Source organism: Coregonus clupeaformis, chromosome 1 (genome assembly GCF_020615455.1).
Source record: "Coregonus clupeaformis isolate EN_2021a chromosome 1, ASM2061545v1, whole genome shotgun sequence".
Classification (NCBI taxonomy): Eukaryota; Metazoa; Chordata; class Actinopteri; order Salmoniformes; family Salmonidae; genus Coregonus; species Coregonus clupeaformis.
In genome coordinates this window covers 77,771,294-77,792,620 of record NC_059192.1, presented here as the reverse complement: position 1 = coordinate 77,792,620, position 21,327 = coordinate 77,771,294, and the positions used below count along the sequence as shown (strand labels likewise).

Genomic DNA, 21,327 nt, shown 5'->3' with positions numbered 1-21,327 from the left:
GTAATACAGTATGTACATGTGGGTAGGGGTAAAAGTGACTAGGCAATCAGGATATATAATAAACAGAGTAGCAGCAGCGTATGTGAAGTGTGTCTATGTGTGAGTGTTAGTGAGTGTGTGGCGTCAATATGCATGTGTGTGTGTTTTGTGTGTGTAAGCGTATGTAGTGTGTGTGTTGGACTGTCAGTGTGAGTGTGTGGGTAGAGTCTAGTGAGTGTACATAGAGCCAGTATAAAACCATTAAGATAAATTAATATATAATAAAGGGGGTCAATGTAAATTGCCCGGGTGAACTGTTGATGAACTGTTCAGCAGTCTTATGGCTTGGGGGTAGAAGCTAGTTATCATTTTGTGAACGTTTAGATTTACAAGACGCTGCCTATGTACTGCCCTTTACAAAAGTGATGAACTCAGACTTCTGCTTGCTTTTTCACAGTCCCTCAAAATCAATACAAGCTTTGAGAGACTGGCTGTGGTTGTGTGATAGATTGATGATGTGATGTAAAAGTCATCTGATCTATCATAGAGAGCCTGGGCACATTACACATTGCAGCCGACATTAAAGGTGAGTCGAGACTGACTGATCTACAAATCACCTTGCATCGTGAACAACTACTCAATATTACTTGTAGATCAGTCAGTTAGTCACAATTTACCCATGATACATCATGGTGTTGATGCTCTCGAACACAGCCCGTCAGAGCATCTATTACCAACAGTCTCCCCTGATAACATAAGTTCTTATCAAAACTCTTAACACATTTTTTTACATTTTAGTCATTTAGCAGACACTCTTATCCAGAGCGACTTACAGTTAGTGAGTGCATACATTTTTCATACTGGTCCCCAGTGGGAAACGAACCCACAACCCTGGCGTTGCAAGCGCCATGCTCTACCAAATGAGCTACAGGAGGCCTGAAGATGGCAAGTAACACCTTCAAGGAAAACCCTTCTTGTCAACATTGTCAGCTGTTTACAGAATTGGTATCAGAAAAAGCAATGTGTAACCATGGACTTTATTATATAACTCCCTGATCAAGCAACGGTCATATCCATTTTGGTGGGGGTTTTTACAGGCTGGAGTAGACCATAAAATAGATCTATACATCCAGCCGGCATTTAAAACTCGAGGTACAGTAATAACATGGTTATAACAGAGATCCATTAATCAGCATGGATACAGACAAGACAATGAACAAATGTATTCACTCACATTTCCCACTCCTCTTCCTCAGATGACCTCCTGGCTAAACATTTGACTTCGTCTTCATGGATGCAAAGCAAACTATGGAAACTACTACAGAAAATCCCTCCAGCTAGTGAGGAAAGGAGTCATTATTATTGAATATTTCAGTACAGCATGACTATAGCTCAGTCATGATGCATAGTTCAACAAAATATCTATTCAATGATCATGTTACAACAGTCATTTCGGCACTCAGAACCAAGTTTAAGCAACTAAGCAAAACGCTTAAGAGTGCTGACGATGCTCTGTGCTTTAGTTCTGTGGAGTGGGAAGGTGGTGAACCCTGCAGCTGATGATGATGTGGACACCCAGGCCATGTGGGAGATAAGCTAACACTGGCCTTCAAACTGTAACTATGTAGGAGACAGGTGTTTAAATTGTAGTGAAGAGTGAGATTGGCCAACACTGGCCTATACTGTAATAAACTGTAGTAACTTGGCCTAGATTCAATCCGTAGAGCTGAAGACCCGTGCTATTGGGCGATTTAAATTTAAAGGCAATGTTCCCGCGTTCGGAGAATGCATTCAAGGTAAACGCTGCATGACAGCTCAACCTGAAATTCCCTTTACATTTAAATTGAGCTATAACGCATTGTCTTGCGTCAGATGGCTTCACTTCTCCGCGAAACTCATCCCTTTGTGCAGTCGGAATCGACGCACTGATGTAAGACAATGTCTATAACGCAGATCTTCCGCGCTATGGGTTGAATCTAGCCTCTAATTAGTGAGCTTTTCATTATAATAATCAGATGGTACTTGCCATCTTTTTGGTACAAGTACTGACTTTTCAATTGGTGTTACGCTGCCTTGAATAACTGTCTTGAAACAGTTTAAATGAAAGACCCAAAGTAATAAGGGTAACGTTTACAGTTCTACACATTTTGTACACAGGTGTGTCATATTTTCACTGTATACATGTTTGTTTTAAATGTTCATTATGGTTGAGCTGTACATTCAAATTGTAAAACAAGTGACTTGTTGGCTTGTATATTTTCATTTTGTCCAACTGTATGAAGAGGCTATGTGCCATAATATATGAAGGAAGAAAGGACTGACTTTTAAAATACTTTATTGTAAAGGTAGACACACAAGTGGACTTGGTTTCTGATCAATGTCCCAGTCATATCATTTATACACAGCTATGGGAAGGGGAGGTGGAAGATAGTCTTTCCTAATCACACCCAGAAAATTCCATTTGGCATTGTTGTGCAAATGTACATTACCACGTTCAACTAGGAAGCAGGTTAGTTCATCAAGATAGTACGGGTCTGCTAATGACCGCACAGAGTGGGTAAGCAATAAGCATAGTTAACAAATCCTCAAGAATATTAGCTAAATAGATCACCCAATAGAATAGATTGAGGTTTAAGGTCTCTAGAGTAGATGATAAGCATTGTGAGTAGGAGCCGTCCTGACAACAGGCAAAGCGTTGCTAACCGAACGCTACTATATGTGCAAATGAAACAGGGAAAGATGGGATATAAATAATATATGTAAAAAGGTATAATATAATTTGCTAGTGTGCAAAACAACAACAGTTTAGAATTGACACAATAATGACATAATATAACATATACATATTTAAATCAAAGAATATATCTTCATATAACCCTCCTCGGACTGTCCAATCCAATGAGCCAAATCAATAAAGCAAAACGCTCTCTTTGAGAAGGATGTATTTCACTAGTGGTACAGCACAGTATAGAAACAAACACATGACTTGATAAATAGCAGACCTAGTAGGACTAGGCTACAAACCATATGAAAGGAAATAACAGTGGCTGATGGGTTGGGGATCCATCTAACTGAGGGTACTGAGGGCTATGTTGTTGTTGCTTTAGATTAGATTCATCCCTTTCCTTTGAGACATCCCTTAAAATGGTGGTTGGGCTGGAAATACATAAGGCCAAATTCTTCTGCGATTCCCTCAATTCAAATAAATACGACGACTTCACTAGACAGGATAGCTAGATACTTATGCCTCCAGCTCCAGTCCCAGTCCCAGTTTGTGGCCACCGGCATTGATGCTTTTTCCGTCGACCAGTGCAGACAGGACGAGTTTCATACCTGCAGAACAGGAAAAATAAATAACTTCGCTATAACAGCCCACTTTGGAGATGGTTGGCAGTGCTTTTGCAAAGTAGTCAGAGCCAGTTCTTACCTGGCCGCAGTGTCTGGGTATAGCCAACTCCCACCAAGCTGGCATTGTTAACTTTAGCCTGGAAAATATAGCAACAAACACACACAATTAAAGACATCCTCCAGAACTTTGGCGACCACTATTTATTTTTTGGGGTCTAGATGTGTCAATGTTCATACATGCATAATCTATGAGCAGAATTACTGTTTTACCTCAATTAGCCACGTAGCTATGCTATGCAATTTTCCTTACATTTTGCTCTGTGGGCCAGCCCCCTAGCAATTCTAGTTCAACCAATAAGCTTCAGCCCCTCACCATATGAGTGACAGCTAGCAAGATGCACATGATGCACCCACAGCAGACCAAGAGAGAGCAATGCTGTGGTGCACATATCTGCACATATGTGACGTAGTACGTAGTTTTCAGGGACCACTTTTGGCTTGTGAGTGTTACTTTCAGAACTACTGGCTAAAAAGTATAAAGAAGTACAGGATAATCCCTTTAACAACAGAGTACAAAGGGTTATAAGATCATTATTGGCACTGAATAACAGAAACATCAACAAAAAAAACATCAAAAACTACAGTTACTTCCTAAAATACCTATTCCCATCTAATAAACGACTAATCTCACAGAACCAGAGTATCTGAATATTGAATACTAAATACAGCCTTAAAGTCTGGCATAAAAAACGTACAAACAACAAGAGAAGCAAAAGAGCAGCACTCACAGATATTGAGGTACTGGAGTCCAGCTGGTACTTGGCAGCGATGCCAAAGCGGGTGCTGTTGCTGCCTGCTGTCCAGGCCAGGTTCACAGCAGTCTCCAGCTGGTCATTTACCTTCTGGTAGATGGACCCTCCAAACTCTGTGCCATCATTACTGGGATATAGGAAATAAGCAGACGTACATTATGTTATCCTTGTCTGATGAACAGCTCTTTTTGTTTGATAACTCAATTAAAGATTAACTGAAACGCTCAAATCAACCTACAACTTATCAAAATCAACTTTCAGTTAATCTTTAATTACAAATAAGACTCCACTTTCTAACCATGGTAGAAACATTCACACATATCACTTTAGTGCCGAGACATATAGTAAGTCCTCCAAAATACAATCGATATGAAGCTTACACATTGGTGTGCAGCTGGAAATCTCCTGTCTTATAGCCAACAGCGAAGTTGCTCTGGGTCATTTTGGACTTGGCCGTGTCGAAGGCCATCTGATAGCCAGCCAGCCATCCCTCGTATCCGGCCACCGCTGCCCCGTGGATGGCCGGGCCGGCAAAGTCAAAGTCTACATCCACACCCAGGTTGACGTATTCACGCTTATAGGCAGTCTTCACCTTCCCACTCTTCTTGCTGTTAGAGAGAAAAATAAGTATAGAGAGGGAGAAAAAGAGGATGAATAAACATCTATAAAAATAAATATCTCCGTTGTTACATTTTAGTCATTTAGCAGACGCTCTTATCCAGAGCGACTTACAGTTAGTGAGTGCATACATTTTTCATACTGGCCCCTCGTGGGAAACGAACCCACAACCCTGGCATTGCAAGCGCCATGCTCTACCAACTGAGCTACATAGGGCTGGTGGATTCTGCAGTGCCGAACATGTACAATAAATGTTTTAGACTCCAGGGTCTCAAAAGACTGGTGAGAAACATTCAGTTATGCTTGAAAACTAAAAAAAAGCCACAAACATTACCCAGAATTTGGTGAGAATTGGGTGTCGAACGTAAGTTTCAGTCCTTTGGTGATCTATGGAAGAAAAAAATACTAAATACAACCAAATAGAAAGCTCACAAATCACTTGGACACTTCAGTTAGACTGGTTTCTCCCCTCTACCTGGTCTTCAACGGTGATCTCAGTCCCCAGAGTGTTGTCTGTTGTCCACTTCTCTGTAAACGTCAGGCCGTATTCACCCCATTTGTACTTAGTCTCCAAGTTCCCGTTGACTTTGCTGGTGTCAGTGTTGGAGGAGCCCGAGGTTTTGAATTCCTAAAGAACAATTACGACAGGATTAGTTAGGAGTTGTAGGCTAGCCTATCCTTTGTTATGCAAGATAATAATGCACAGTAATTCCCTGGCAGGCTTGAATAGCCAAACTCACCACTCCACTTGAAGACTTGGTCTTGACATCAAGTTTCACCAATCCAAAACCTAATGAAGAACAAATCATAGCATTCAGACCACCACATGTTCCTTTGTATGGTAAGGTTCCTTTGCATTTCAATATTTGACAAATGGACCACTACAATACTGATAATAATGGCGCCGGAGGAGATGGCTGCCGTTTTACGGCCCCCTAACCGACCTCGACTAACCTGTGCCCCTGCACATTGACTCTGTACCGGTACCCCCTGTATATAGCCTCCCTACTTTTATTTATTTTACTGCTGCCCTTTAATTATTTGTTCTTTTTTACTTATCTATTTCTTTACTTAACACTTATTTTTCTTAAAACTGCATTGTTGGTTAAGGGCTTGTAAGTAAGCATTTCACTGTAAGGTCTACTACACCTGTTGTACTCGGCCCATGTGGCAAATAAAATGTGATTTGATTTGATCCATATGGCCCAATTGTGACATGGCTTAAACAAATTGAATGTCTGGTTGTCATCATCGTGTTTCCTTCCTGTAATATGTCCTGTCAGTGTGAAATATGTTCTGTGGATGGATGTAAACATTCCCTTAAAAAGGCAAGTTGCAAGTCCTTCAAAATATTTTTGATATACCTTGTGTAGGGGTACCAAAAGACAACCATGTTTTTACATATCTCTAAAGGACTCCCATATATGAAATGGATGGTTGTGTAAAGATATTTTACTGCAAAAGTGGTTAAATTGATAGATATTGTGGAGGGGGAAGGGATGGGGGGTACATAAGCTCATGTAACCCAATATTGCGAAAATGTGGAATACGAGTGGTCAAGTGTCTGCCCTTTATACACAAACAAACCGCGTTAGGATATATTAAAGCATTTCGGAAATAAATACCTGTAAACACAGATACAACAGGCGGAAATATCAACTGTGAATATTTATGATGAATGTTAACTTCACTCTTTGGTAGCTGTTCAATAGAGAACTTTCCAAGGCATACTTGCTCTCATTCAGTGCTGTATGGTCCTGCCTGACCAAAAAAATAAATACACACAGTAAAATGTTTCTTGATGATGTGGCTATTGTAATCAGCTCTAAGGAAAACACCCTAAACTCAAAAAGTGCAGAATAATGCAGTGTTTTCCATTAGCGCCGGCTGTTTGCTAATAAGCCGGTTACAGACTCATTTTCAGCCGGCTACTTTTTCCACTTCATATTAACTAGGCTACTTTTCATTTAAATATTTTCAATTCGCTAGTCCGTCGAGCCCTCTCCCACTAGAATGAATTATATGCACCTTCTAGAGATCTATTGATAGGATAGGTGCAAATAGTCTGGGTAGCCATTTGATTAGCTGTTCAGGAGTCTTATGGCTTGGGGATAGAAGCTGTTAAGAAGCCTTTTGGACCTAGACATGGCGCTCCGGTACCGCTTGCCTTGCGGTAGCAGAGAGAACTGTCTATGACTAGGGTGGCTGGAGTCTTTGACAATTTTTAGGGCCTTCCTCTGACACAACCTGGTATAGAGGTCCTGGATGGCAGGAAGCTTGGCCTCAGTGATGTACTGGGCTGTACGCAATACCCTCTGTAGTGCCATGCGGTCAAAGGCCGAGCAGTTGCCATACCAGGCAGTGATGCAACCAGTCAGGATGCTCTCAATGGTGCAGCTGTAGAACTACTTGTATTTGTGAGAGGTATTGACATGTTGAATGCACCGAGCTGTCTGTTTGAACTACTGGCACACAGCTTGGACACCCATGCATACCCCACAAGACATGCCACCAGAGGTCTCTTCACAGTTCCCAAGTCCAGAACAGACTTTGGGAGGCGCACAGTACTACATAGAGCTATGACTACATGGAACTCTATTCCACATCAAATAACTCATGCAAGCAGTAAAATTAGATTTTTTAAAAACAGATAAAAATACACCTTATGTAACAGCGGGGACTGTGAAGCAACACAAACATAGGCACAGACACATGCATACAAACACACGATAACATACGTACACACAGATTTTGTGTTGTAGATATGTGGTAGTAAAGTAGGGGCCTGAGGGCACACACTTAATATGTTGTGAAATCTGTTGTGAATGTATTGTTTTTTTAAATGTACAACTACCTTAATTTTGCTGGAGCCCAGGAAGAGAAGCTGCTGCCATAATAAACACACGTACAAATATAGCCACATACATAATACTTTGCACATTCCCTTATTCTGTCAGTGGTGTACTAACGAAACTCAGCTTTACCTATTGCTGTTTAGGTATTTGATGGACATGGGAATCAGGGAGTGCTTATACCTTTTCAGCTTACATTTAGGGACCCTTTAGTGTCTGCCTGATACTCAGAGTGAAGTACATGGGAGGGACCAGAATTTTTTTTCTGTGCTGGTCTGGTAACGGTCAGTTCAGAAATAGTCTGCAGAGAAGGATGTTGCCTCACACCCGTTACATTCATGGCAGTTTGTATCAGGCAGGTCTTCAGTTGGACTGATAAATTGCCAAACCAGACTGTGATGCCATATCTCAGGATGCTCTATTACCACATGGAAGTACAGGAGCATTATTTTCTGGTCAACTCCAAAAACCCTGAGTCTACGTAGGAAATAGAGGCGTGTGCTATGTCGGCATTGTGGACAACCACAGGCACGTGGTCGCAGACAGAGTTGGGGTCAAACACCATCTCCTCAGTTTTCTTTACATTGAGGATGAGGTGGTGTTCATCACACCACTTGACAAACCTTTGAATCTCAGACCTGTATACACAGTCGTAGCTTGTCATGTCTGGTTGCATCGAGGGTGGGAAATTAACTTTGTCCACCAGTTACTGTGGCATGTAGATGAACAAAACAAATCTACCAGCCATTCAAATGTTAACAGCCAAAATAACAAATAACAGATGAGCATGCTTTGTAATGTTTCTAAAACAAGAAATGTATTACTAGTAAGAAGTAATGTGGTATATTGCTCAATTCAATTTTGTTTGTGACCCGAGTCTTTTAACTGAGTGTACAAAACATTAGGAACACCTTCCTAATATTGAGTTGCACCCCCTTTTGCCATCAGAACAGCCTTAATTCATTGGGGACTCTACAAGGTGTCGAAAGCATTCCACAGGGATGCTGGCCAATGTACCCTCAACATTTTTTGGGCATTGAGCAAATTTCAGGCCTGCTGAGGGCAAACTTGAACGTTGTGAAAATTCTGTGCAACTTCCAGCGCGTGTTTACTGTGAACACTGAGGCTGTACCCGCTTTAAGTTACAGTTTCAGTCAGTGGTCAAGTAGGCTACTGTGGGTATTTGATCATAATGTAGGCCTACCAGAGTGGCCTACCATCAAAAACAATGGAGAAAATGCATCCCATAACATGGAAATAGCTGTCATTCAGCCTCCTGTAGCAGCCAATGTGTGGTGTTCAAAGTAGGCCTACATTCCATGAGAAAGAAATATATATATATTTTAAATAAAATAAACTGCCAATGTGGCTGGTGAAAAATACAAATAACACCCGCCAAATGCTGGTAGAGTTTGGCATTGGCGGGTATTATTTTCCCACCCTGGTTGCATTCTCTATAAGGTCACCAAGTCAACATATACAGTAGCTTCAAAAAGTATTCACACCACTTGACTTTTTCCACATGTTGTTGTGTTACAGCCTGAATTCAAAATGGATTAAATTGAGATGTATTGTCACTGGCTTACACACAGTACCCCAGAATGTCAAAGTGGAATTATGTTTTTTAATTTGTACTAATTAATATACTGATCATAAATATAAAAAACACAACAATTTAAAATGTTTTACTGAGTTACAGTTCATGAGGAAATCAGTCAATTTAAATAAATTAGGCCCTAATCTATGGATTTCACATGACTGGGAACACAGATATGCATATGTTGGTCACAGATACCAATACATCTATACACACACACACAAAAGTTTTAGAACACCTACTCTTTCAAGGGTTTTTCTTAATTTTTACTATTTTCTACATTGTAGAATAATAGTGAAGACATCAAAACTCTGAAATAACATATGGAATCACGTAGTAACCAAAAACAGTGTTAAACAAATTAAAATATATTTTAGATTCTTCAAATAGCCACCATTTGCCTTGATGACAGCTTTGCACACACTTGGTATTCTCTTTACCTCATAAAGTTGGTTGTCACCTGGAATGCTTTTCCAACAGTCTTGAAGGAGTTCCCACATATTCTCATCCATCTACTGTGTGTAGATGGATGAGAAAGGGTTATGAATACTTTCAGAAGGCACTGTAATGCAACTCCAGGGCAGACAGCCAGGATTGTCGACATGTTTGTCTGGAAGAACCAATGTGCCAGCTCAACCCGAACAGGATGACAGTGTTCATCACAAATGCAGTGAGCCAGCGGAAGGTCATGTTGGATTCAGGCAGGCATATTGGACTAGCAATGAATCAAAGCTTACTTTAAATAATAAGGAGGTAACTTAAGAGCCCAATCCTGGAGGCGCAAGTTCTAGCACAGTGGGGGCCAATTGCAGAGCTAGGGAGAGGGTGTCAGAGTGCAGGGTTGGATTCTCTTTCCTTACTGTTGCTCATGACTTGGAATGCTTGGGGTTGCCATGCCAAACAGTCTGTTGCTTTTTTCTATATCCAGACAAAGGTGTTTGAATTGGATTGGATTCCTAACATAGTTGAAGTACACAAAAATAGTCTTCAGTACAGGTCATAAGTGCAGTACACAAATCTGAAAAATGTATCATTTTGTATATAATGTATTTGGGTGATTAAAGCATCATTTAGTGGTATTGTGGCAGTCATATTGGAGTTTGAGTCAAATCTAGGAGGGCCCCTAACGTAATTGCAAGAGTAAGGGCTGAACATATAAAATTAGTTTTTATTTAATTTTTTATGACAGTTTTATGTGTCTGAGCCCACTTGCCTTAGAGCCGATTACAATAACTACATTTTTTTTAAAACATGTGTAACTGTATGCATTTTTGTCAGGCAGTACCATACAGCAGTGAATGAGAACAACTTTGGAAAGTTCTCTATTGAACAGCTAACGTTACCAAAAAGCAAAGTTTACATTAATCATAAATATTCATAGTTGATATTTTCCGCTTATTGCATCTGCGTGTTTATATTTCCAAAATGCTTTAAAATATCCTAATGCTGTTTGTATGTGTACAGTATAAAGGGCAGATAATTGACTATTTGTACCCCCCCCCCCCCTCCCTCTCTCCAGCCAGGCATTTTCTGCACTGTGAGAGTTATGGGGGTGTCACAATATCTATACATTTAACCACTTTTGCAGTAAAATACTTTTACTCAACCATCCATTTCATATATGGGAGACCTTAGATATATGGAAAACATGGTTGTGCTTTGTTATACCTCGGGTAGGTACCTCAAAAACAAAAGCCCTTTTTGAGGAATGGCCACTAGCCTATTAGGGCGTAAGAGAGGCCAAAGCAAAGTGATGGTTCATGTCCAAGCTGTCACAAGTACCCCTGTTACATAAATGTAAATGTTTGTCACTCTCGTCATTTCTACAGGGGTAAACCAACCAGTTAAGACATTTACCATATCCTTTGTTGAAGATGTCCTTTGCAGATTTGCCAAGGTCACCATATGATGGAGGTACAGCCATTATACCTGTGACAAGAAAAATGGAAGATGAGAAATCTAGCTATCTAGTTCAGCATGTAGCCTATAGAGAAATAATAATGGTGTATTTTTGTAGGCACCAACTCCGCCACGGTTCTTTGGACAAAGCCTATGGGAAAATGAACGCCATTTATGTAGTTTTTTTTTGAAAAACTCAGAAAATAAGGTATGTGGTAAACACAGGCTTAGGAGATCTTATATGTTTTGTTCTATGAGAATCTTCATCAGCTAACATCACTTTGTGAATTCTTAAGCATTTATGTAATTCATAAAGGTCATGTTAACTGAATGATACTAGCCTATCTACTAGAACAAAATATATAAGATCTCCAGCCTGTGTTAAGCGCAGACCTTGCCTATAAACCTCAGCGGTACCGGAGCACCAAGTCTAGGTCCAAAAGGCTTCTCAACAGCTTCTACCCCCAAGCCATAAGACTCCTAAACAGCTAATCATGGCTACCCGGACTATTTGCACTGCCCCCCCACCCCCTCTTTTTACGCTGCTGCTACTCTGTTAATTATTTATGCATAGTCACTTTAACTCTACCCACATGTACATATTACCTCAACTACCTCGACCAACCGGTGCCCCCGCACATTGACTCGGCACTGGTACCCCCCTGTATATAGCCTCCCTACTGTTATTATATTTTACCTCTGCTCTTTTCTTCTCAATACTTTTTTGTTGTTGTTTTTATTTTACTTTTTTATTAAAAATAAATGCACTGTTGGTTAAGGGCTGTAAGTAAGCATTTCACAGTAATGTCTGCACCTGTTGTATTCGGCGCATGTGGCAAATAAAATTTGATTTGAACTTTGAATTGTATTGAATTCTATGTCTGGCAGAAATTAGCGTTTGAGTCTGGAAAGTTTCCTCGCACGACCTCTACAAGCTAGAATGTTGAATAAAAGTATATTTTAAAGTACTTTACCGGTTGTCCGTGCAGTTGGTCCTTTTGGGGGGTAGTAATGTGGGACAATATATCCACAGGAAAGTATAATTACATCAACTTTTCAAAGTGCTGGTAGTGCTTTATAATTTCTATCACCTGAACCATGAGCAGAACCATGTAAACACGTGCAAGAGCTGGGCAGGTATGCATGAGTCTGTGTATGTATTTGTATCTTGTGTGCATGCTTCAGGTGATAGAAATGTGAACACACTACCTGCGCTTTGAAAAGTTGACGTAATCTTGCTTTCTTGTGGATATATTGTCTCACATTCCTACCATCAAAATGCACTGACAACCGGTAATGTACCTTAAAATATCATTTTATTCAACATTCTGGCTTGTAGAGGTTGTGAGAGGAAACTTAACTGATTCAAAACACTCATTTCTGCCCAACATAGAATTCAATGTAATTCAACATCGAGTTTCCAAGCAACAGCAAGCCTTATTTTCAGCGTTTATCCCAAAACCCTATTCTTTCCCCATAGGCATTGCTGAAGCAACCAGAGGTAACTCATTTACGAGTTTTAGGACTACAACCTGGCGAGCTCTATTACAGCGAGTGTATGACAACGATGGTATTACCACAAAGGGATAATCCTAACATGCATAATGTTTGCTTGTTCATCACTGATTGACTAGTGGCAGTATAATCCACCACCCAGTAACTGATCAGATAATAGGGAATTTATGGATCATCTCCGCATAGGACTGTGCAAACATTTGAAGGGATATAGCCAGGCCTACAACCATATCTACACGGGTGAATATTTGAAGAACATGGTTATCTGCAAGCAGCATCCATCTTGACATCGATATTAGCACTCCAAAGCCTCTGCCATGTCTCAAGTTGTTTGCCTAGATCGTTTCAATGACTGACAGTGGCGGCTTGTTCAATGAAAGTCAAGCTAGCTAGCTAACTAACTAGTAGGGTTAGCAAATAGCTAGCTATCACATCACAGACAGGGATTTGCTCACAGCAATCGGTTCTTTGAACTTGAAGCAAAGCATGGTTAGCTAGCTAATGTCACAATTTAGAATAAAAATTTAATCTTTTTTTTTAATTTTTACATTTACAATTATGTCAACGACCATGACTTGTCTGACTTTATTGACAAAGGACCAAACGTTAGCTAGCTGGCTACACATTTCTCTTCGCTGGATCCTTGCTGGCCATGTCCCCGTCTTGACTTTAGCTATAATGGCTAGCTCGCTAACGTTAGCACTCAAAGACACCTAACGTTAGCTAGCAAAAAAAGGTTTGACATTTAGGCCTAACGTTACTTAGCTACCGTAGCTAAATTTTGCAGGAATATTATAACTTCACCTCAGTTGGTTTGACTTGTTTTCAGGCTGTTTCTGACACCGCGTCGCGATACAGTCGTGTCCAGCTGGAGGGCGATGAAGGAGAAACACATAGAGATAGATAGAGGTCTCTAGTAGAGACGGAAGATGAAGCGAGACATTCCACTCCCTCAAATTATCTGTTTCAATGTAAGTCAATCAACTAAGTAGACCAGGGACCAGACCCAGCTGCTATTGCATTGGTGTCTATGGGAGAGCCACCCCCTCCTTAAGTAGACAGGAACTGATATCTTTTTTCAATGGTAAACAGAACTGTCTTAATTTATCCACCATCTTGGACTCTAGTGCCCAAGAACCCGTTTTATCATGGGCAGCGCCATTGAGGACTTTCACCATTTTTAAGTAGTCAACTGGGTGGGACTTCATCTGGGTTAAGGAAGGATCACATACTTCCATCCAGGTCATCAGGAGGGATCAGCCAATGAATTATACTTGTGAGCAATCATTCCATAACTGCAGGTGGCAGTAAATCACCAACCTTGACTTTTATACCTGTTCAAACACACTCCAGGTGGCAGTATGCACCCTTTCAGTTTGTTTGCCAACTCATATAAGTAGTAGAAGAAGAAAATTGACTACTTCAAAATGGAGATGGCCTCAATGGCGCTGCCAAAGACAGTACAGTATGAAGATAGGCTAAAACTGCTTCTCCAATAGAAATCCCTGCTCACACTTGTAGGCAATGTAGCGTCGGGTCTAATGGTCGTCTCGTGCAGAAATGCGCATGTGCAGACCGTCAAATCAAAGGCACTCTTTCGATATAAAGTTGTTTTTGACATAAATGAAAATGTGTCAGTTTGTCACTTTCACGAGGTTGGAGTAATAACATGTTCATCCACTTAAGACATTGTCTAAAATCTAGGTTGTGCCTTTAGATTTCGAGAAAATTAACAACTAAGGAAGAATTTCTCACTTCTCTCATTTACTTCTCAAACCACAAACCCCGGCCTGGTCTGTTTCGCAACCGTTCACGGAAGTCTCACGATGTTGCGCCTCCGTATCTAGAAACTCAGTGGCATACTCTCACAGACGCCATATAGGACACATACAATGTTGCGTCCTCTAACTATCTTCATGGAGAAACACCAACAGCAAAACAACCCCTCATGACCCTGTAAATGTAGCTGCTCGTTTCTTTGCCTGTCTAAAACAAAGTAGAATGACTGAATTATGAGTTAATTTGAGTATTTATAAGTCCATATTTGAGTAGCAAGTTAATACAAGACTGAAACACTTAAAAATGAATGTATTTATTAACTTAATACAATTGTCATCATAAATAATATATCTGGCAACTGGAAGCAGTCTTTATCCTCACCATAGCAACCATGGTGCTTGGCGTAATAAGTAGCCAAGCCATATATATACACTGCTCAAAAAAATAAAGGGAACACTTAAACAACACAATGTAACTCCAAGTCAATCACACTTCTGTGAAATCAAACTGTCCACATAGGAAGCAACTCTGATTGACAATAAATTTCACATGCTGTTGTGCAAATGGAATAGACAACAGGTGGAAATTATAGGCAATTAGCAAGACACCCCCAATAAAGGACTGGTTTTGCAGGTGTTGACCACAGACCACTTCTCAGTTCCTATGCTTCCTGGCTGATGTTTTGGTCTCTTTTGAATGCTGGCGGTGCTTTCACTCTAGTGGTAGCATGAGACGGAGTCTACAACCCACAAAAGTGGCTCAGGTAGTGCAGCTCATCCAGGATGGCACATCAATGCGAGCTGTGGCAAGAAGGTTTGCTGTGTCTGTCAGCGTAGTGTCCAGAGCATGGAGGCGCTACCAGGAGACAGGCCAGTACATCAGGAGACGTGGAGGAGGCCATAGGAGGGCAACAACCCAGCAGCAGGACTGCTACCTCCGCCTTTGTGCAAGGAGGAGCAGGAGGAGCACTGCCAGAGCCCTGCAAAATGACCTCCAGCAGGCCACAAATGTGCATGTGTCTGCTCAAACGGTCAGAAACAGACTCCATGAGGGTGGTATGAGGGCCCGACGTCCACAGGTGGGGATTGTGCTTACAGCCCAACACCGTGCAGGACGTTTGGCATTTGCCAGAGATCACCAAGATTGGCAAATTCGCCACTGGCACCCTGTGCTCTTCACAGATGAAAGCAGGTTCACACTGAGCACGTGACAGACGTGACAGAGTCTGGAGACGCCGTGGAGAACGTTCTGCTGCCTGCAACATCCTCCAGCATGACCGGTTTGGCGGTGGGTCAGTCATGGTGTGGGGTGGCATTTATTTGGGGGGCCGCACAGCCCTCCATGTGCTCGCCAGAGGTAGCCTGACTGCCATTAGGTACCGAGATGAGATCCTCAGACCCCTTGTGAGACCATATGCTGGTGCGGTTGGCCCTGGGTTCCTCCTAATGCAAGACAATGCTAGACCTCATGTGGCTGGAGTGTGTCAGCAGTTCCTGCAAGAGGAAGGCATTGATGCTATGGACTGGCCCGCCCGTTCCCCAGACCTGAATCCAATTGAGCACATCTGGGACATCATGTCTCGCTCCATCCACCAACCAGTGGCGGTTTTACACGGAGGCCGGGGGAGGCCCGTGCCTCCCTGGAAATGTCCCTGGCCACCCCTGTGGCCCCCCCCGTGCTGACCAAATAAAAAATTATGAATTTATAACTATTTTACACGCGAGCGCCAAAAGCGGAACTAATGCAACGCTCTACACGGCAACGTTCTACACGGGTAAATTAGAGTGGCGCACCCAAAAACTGTATCCTGCCATCTGCCTGCCTGCCACGTGTGGTGCTGCTTCGGTGAATGAGAGCTCAGCAACTACTATTTGCGAGAGGAGCTACGATTTGCAGGAGTCGAAGGTCAAGAAAAACGATTTAATATCATAAGTGACTTGTTGTTCTTGCACATAGCCTACATGTTCCTTTTGTTCCTCACACATAAATCAAATCAAGTTTTTAAATGTCTGGTCTCGATTTGTTTAGAAATGTAATCATATCTAAGCAAACTCATCGAAGCAGAAGCAAATATCCAAATGTTAGTAGGCTATCCTTGCTAGGTCTACACAATGTTGTGATGTTAACCACGTAACTTCATCCGTCTTGGCTGTTGCATCGCGATAACAAATACATTTTTAGTAAAGTAATCAACAGGTTATCTGCCAGTGTTAAGTAGGGAGGGATGGTTAGGTAACAAAATGTAATGCATGCCCCTACGTTTTTTCTTCTTCTAATAGTTATCATGAAACGAGGAAGGGACATAAAGTCATTTTTTGCCCCAGCAAACAAAAAAGTGAGAGAAACAAATCGAGGTTTTGAGAAAGTTGAGGAAGAGGGAGAGCCAGCATGTGATGAAAGTGAGGGGTCTGACAAAGAGAGGGAAATTCCAGAGGGTGAGGAGGATGAAGAAGAGGGTGAGGAGGATGAAGAAGAGGGTGAGGAGAATGAAGAAGAGGGCGAGGAGAATGAAGAAGAGGGTGAGAAGCATGAAGAAGAAAGCATACAGGGACAGAGAGATGAACAGCCAGAGGGACAGCAAGTGGATCCATGTGGATCAAGTACTGCACCATCAGGTTTGTGATGAGGAAGGTTCTTACTATTTGCAAAGCAATGCAATTACAATGTAATGGTAGGCCTGCTGGGTGTCCTTAAAATGCTGCTTTCTGCTGTTAATTCTTTTGTGTCAATATGGCTCTGTTTTTTTTTTTAAGTAAATACTTTGCCTACATTTTGAAATACATGCAGATATACAGTAAATAAATGTTGTAGTTGTGCCCTATGTTTACTGTCCATCTTCTTCAGATATCAGCAAGTCTAAGTATGACGTACCAGTACAGCCGAACTTGAAGATATTCCCAACCACACTGATGGGGGACAGAAGACGAAGCTTCAGACCAAACTGGTACACTACTCATCCATGGCTTGAGTATTCTGTAATGACGGACTCTACATGTTGCTATGCATGTAGACATTTTAGCACACCAAATGCCCCAGACACCGTTTTTGTTTCAACACCTGGTTTTACAAACTGGAAAAAGGCAACTATGAGAAATGCAGGGTTTTCACTACATGCAAAGTCTGAACGACACAAGTGTGCAATGATCGCGATGGAGGGATTATCAAAGAGCTGTTAGAACTGACGCAACACTAACAGATCTCCTTGACAAAGAACACACTAAACAAGTACAAGAAAATCAGGCATACATTAAAACAGTTGGGGAAGTGCTGTTGCTTACAGCTACACAAAACATAGCACAAAGAGGACATGATGAATCTGAAGGGTCCACTAACAAAGGAAACTTTAGGGAAATTCTTAACACAGTTGCTAACCACGACCAACTTGTTAAGAGAAGATTAACTTCCATTCACGATGCAAAGTACACAAGCAAGATCATCCAGAATGAGGTTTTGGGTTGTTTGGCAGAAATGGTTCGGTCTGAAATCATAGAAGAAGTGAAGAAAAGTGAGGTTTTTAGCGTCATGGCAGATAAAACAAAGGATATTTCAAAAAAAGAACAGATGTCCTTCACACTCAGGTACTATTACAATGGGGCCATTAAGGAGAGTTTTCTCCATTTTGAATCTGCAGAGAGGTTAGATGCAGCAGGGCTTACTGGAAAAATAGTACACTTACTGGAACGTTATGGCCTGGACTACAAAAATAACCTCGTAGGCCAAGCGTACGATGGCGCTGCCGTTATGAGCGGTAAGCATTCAGGGGTTCAGGCAAGGATCAAAGAACAGGCTAAATTTGCCTTCTACGTCCATTGTAGTGCTCATTGTCTGAATTTAGTGTTAGTTGATGTAGTCAAAAGTGTCCCAGAAACAGAGGAGTTTTTTTCTTTGTTACAGAGTCTTTATATGTTTACTTCTTCCTCATATGTGCACCCAAAATGGCTGTCTCTCCAAAGAGAAATGTATGGCAGAACCAGAGAGCTGCAACGTTTAAGCGACACACGTTGGTCATGCCGATTTCTAGCCCCTACGTAATATCATGGACACTCTACCTGCCCTTAAACGACTACTGCAAGAGATTGCTCAAGAACGTCATGGTGAAAGAACTGTTGAGGCCCGAGGTCTTCTTGCTCAAATTGACCTAGAATTTGTTGTGCATCTTGTTACTCTGCGTAAGTTGTTTGGGGAGACAAAGCTATTGTCTGACATGTTACAGTCACAAACTGTTGATCTGTCAAGTGCTGTTGACTTAGTAAATGCTTTAGTCCTGACATTGAAAGACCACAGGCAGGAGTCTTTCTTTGATGAGTTGTGGGATGAAGCATTGAATATTTGTGAGCAGTGTGATTCTGCAACAAGGTCAGTGGCGAAACGTCAGAAAATGCTGAGCTCTAGACTCAGTGGCTACTGCACGCTAAGCACTGTTGGTCAGAGGGAGGTAGAACGTGACAAAGATATGTTTCTCACATCATTTTTCTATCCTGTAATTGACAGCATACTCAATGAGTTGAACAGACGTTTCTCCAATACAAACTGTGAGCTCATGAGAAGCATACAGTCTCTCAGTCCCCAGAGTGATACCTTTTTAAAGGAGAGCAATGTTTTTTCATTTGGCCGTTTGTATAATGCAGACATTGATGATTTAGGGCATGAGCTCCATCAATTTAAGAGAGTTTTGGACAGAAAAATACAGAGTGGTGAAGTCAAAAAGCCATGCAGTACAGTTGAGCTGGTTTGTTTTATTGAGCCATACAGGGAAGTTTTCTTTGAGCTCTTTAGACTGTGCAAGATTGCTGTAACCCTTCCTGTAAGCTCAGCCTCTTGCGAACGCAGTTTCTCCACACTGAAACTGATAAAAACCTTCCTGCGGTCCACCACTAGTGATGAGAGACTCAGTGATCTTGGTGTCCTGAGCATAGAGTCCAGAAGGGCCAAGGCTCTGGATCTTGATGTATTTGTGGACCGTTTTGCCAGACAGCACAACCGCCGTATCCTGTTGCTGTAGTGTATCTATATGATATATACGCTAGTAGCGTATGAGTGCCGCTGTGAGGAAAAATAGATATAATGAACAATAAAACAACAAGCTTGAGCTTCTTAAGACACGGTGGGTTTATCTGTTCTCAATACCACCGGTAAAATGAATGGAGTTAGTCTGGTGTCCACATGAAGTTACGTGTGTAGACAAAGAGTCTGGTGTCCATATGAAGTTACATGTGTAGACAGAGACAGTCTGGTGTCCATATGAAGTTACATGTGTAGACAGAGACAGTCTGGTGCCCATATGAAGTTACATGTGTAGACAAAGAGTCTGGTGTCCATATGAAGTTACATGTGTAAACAGAGACGGTCTGGGGGTCCATATGAAGTTAGATGTGTAGACAAAGACAGTCTGGTGTCCACATGAAGTTACATGTGTCTACTTAGATGAACCCACCGTGTCTTAAGAAGCTGAAGCTTGTTTTATTTTTCATTTTACATCATCTATCTTTTTTTCCCTCACAGTACCAGTAGTTCCACACACTACTAGAGTGTATGTATGTTTGTATGTATGTATATATATCCCACCAATCCTCTCTCAAGAGGTTTTCAAAAAGGGGCAAACTCATGTCTCAAGACCTGCTTCTGTTGGTTCCCTCTCCTGCCTGTAACTTTCCATCCACATCCCCAAAGTTTTGTGGCCCATTATGACATCACTCCATTAAGTGATTGCTGCATGTACTGCTCTAAGGAAACACTTCTCTCTCTCTCTCTCTCTCTCTCTCTCTCTCTCTCTCCTTCGATAGATAGATAGAGTTTATGATTTTATTCTTTTGAATTATCTCTGCCAAACATCTATGTACTACAAATCTTCAAGCTCCACAGATGTTTTATGGCATCCACTAAACCTCTTTAGATATTTGTAAATTATACAGTGTGATACCTTTCAACAAAAGTTTATTTTATTTTTTTACCAACTATGATTTTTCCTTTTGAAAACAAGCAAAGCAAGAAAAAAGAAACAAAATCACTCCAATCATTGCACACTTGTGTCGTTCAGACTTTGCAGGTCCAGCTTTGACATGATGATCTAACTAACACTAATATTGTAACTAATATTGTAACTGAAATATGTATGATCCTATGATGAGCGATTGCTTACTTCCCTTTCACTCTTAAAAAATTACTGAAAAAAAATGTGTATAAAAAGGTATATGTAGTATATGTTTGTTTAGTGAGCATTCATGCTGTCATTTTTTCCTAATGTGAACTATGGTGGAAATGTGCTGTCCTAAATGGACTTGCCCATATATGTTGTAAAGCCTTTTTTGTACACCTGCTCATCAACTGACAGTGAAGTACACAAAGACACAGACACACACACACACACACACAGACACCTGTAATATTCTTGTTTTCATGTTGTTGCTGATATCCATCAGTGTTGTTCATATTGCTACACTGTGTTGACATGATTGTTGCTTTTAAACGAATGTTAACTTAATGTTTATTGTCTGCATCCTATTGGACTACTGGATGTTAATGTGTAACACGTTTCCCTGTTTATGTGCTTTAGCAATACTGTATGTCAATATGGTCATGCTAGTAAAGCCTCTTTTGAATTGAATTTCTTTTCTGATTTGGTTTATTTTACCTAAATGGATACAGGGTAGTGTGTTTTGTTTATAAATCACTCAGAAAGTTTTCTTTCTTAAAACAAAATGTGGAATCAACTGTCCACAGTAGTGGGGCTTCCATAAATAGGAAATGGCACATTGTTGTACCCTTTGTTGTATCCTGGAGTTTTGTTCACATTGAATATGAACCCTGTATTTGTACCCTGTACTTTTAAAAAAGTTTTTTTTTTTTTTTTTTTTCATTTTTATGGCACTCTCTCTTGCATCTGCACTCTTGTACAAAATACGTGTTATAATAAATGTCATATGATTTT

General features: G+C 41.1%; 1 protein-coding gene across 1 annotated transcript; it reads right to left on the bottom strand.

Annotated features, from left to right (window-relative positions):
* Positions 1-2,297: 2,297 nt before the first annotated feature.
* On the bottom strand, positions 2,298-13,635 carry LOC121576221 (voltage-dependent anion-selective channel protein 2). The gene is made up of 9 exons (XM_041889380.2): positions 13,425-13,635; positions 11,064-11,135; positions 5,498-5,547; positions 5,233-5,385; positions 5,092-5,144; positions 4,520-4,747; positions 4,116-4,266; positions 3,407-3,464; positions 2,298-3,312 (listed from the first exon to the last, which is right to left on the bottom strand). The coding sequence occupies exons 2-9, from the start codon at positions 11,128-11,130 to the stop codon at positions 3,221-3,223; spliced, it is 852 nt and encodes a 283-aa protein (XP_041745314.1). The 5' UTR covers positions 11,131-11,135; positions 13,425-13,635; the 3' UTR covers positions 2,298-3,220.
* Positions 13,636-21,327: the final 7,692 nt, after the last annotated feature.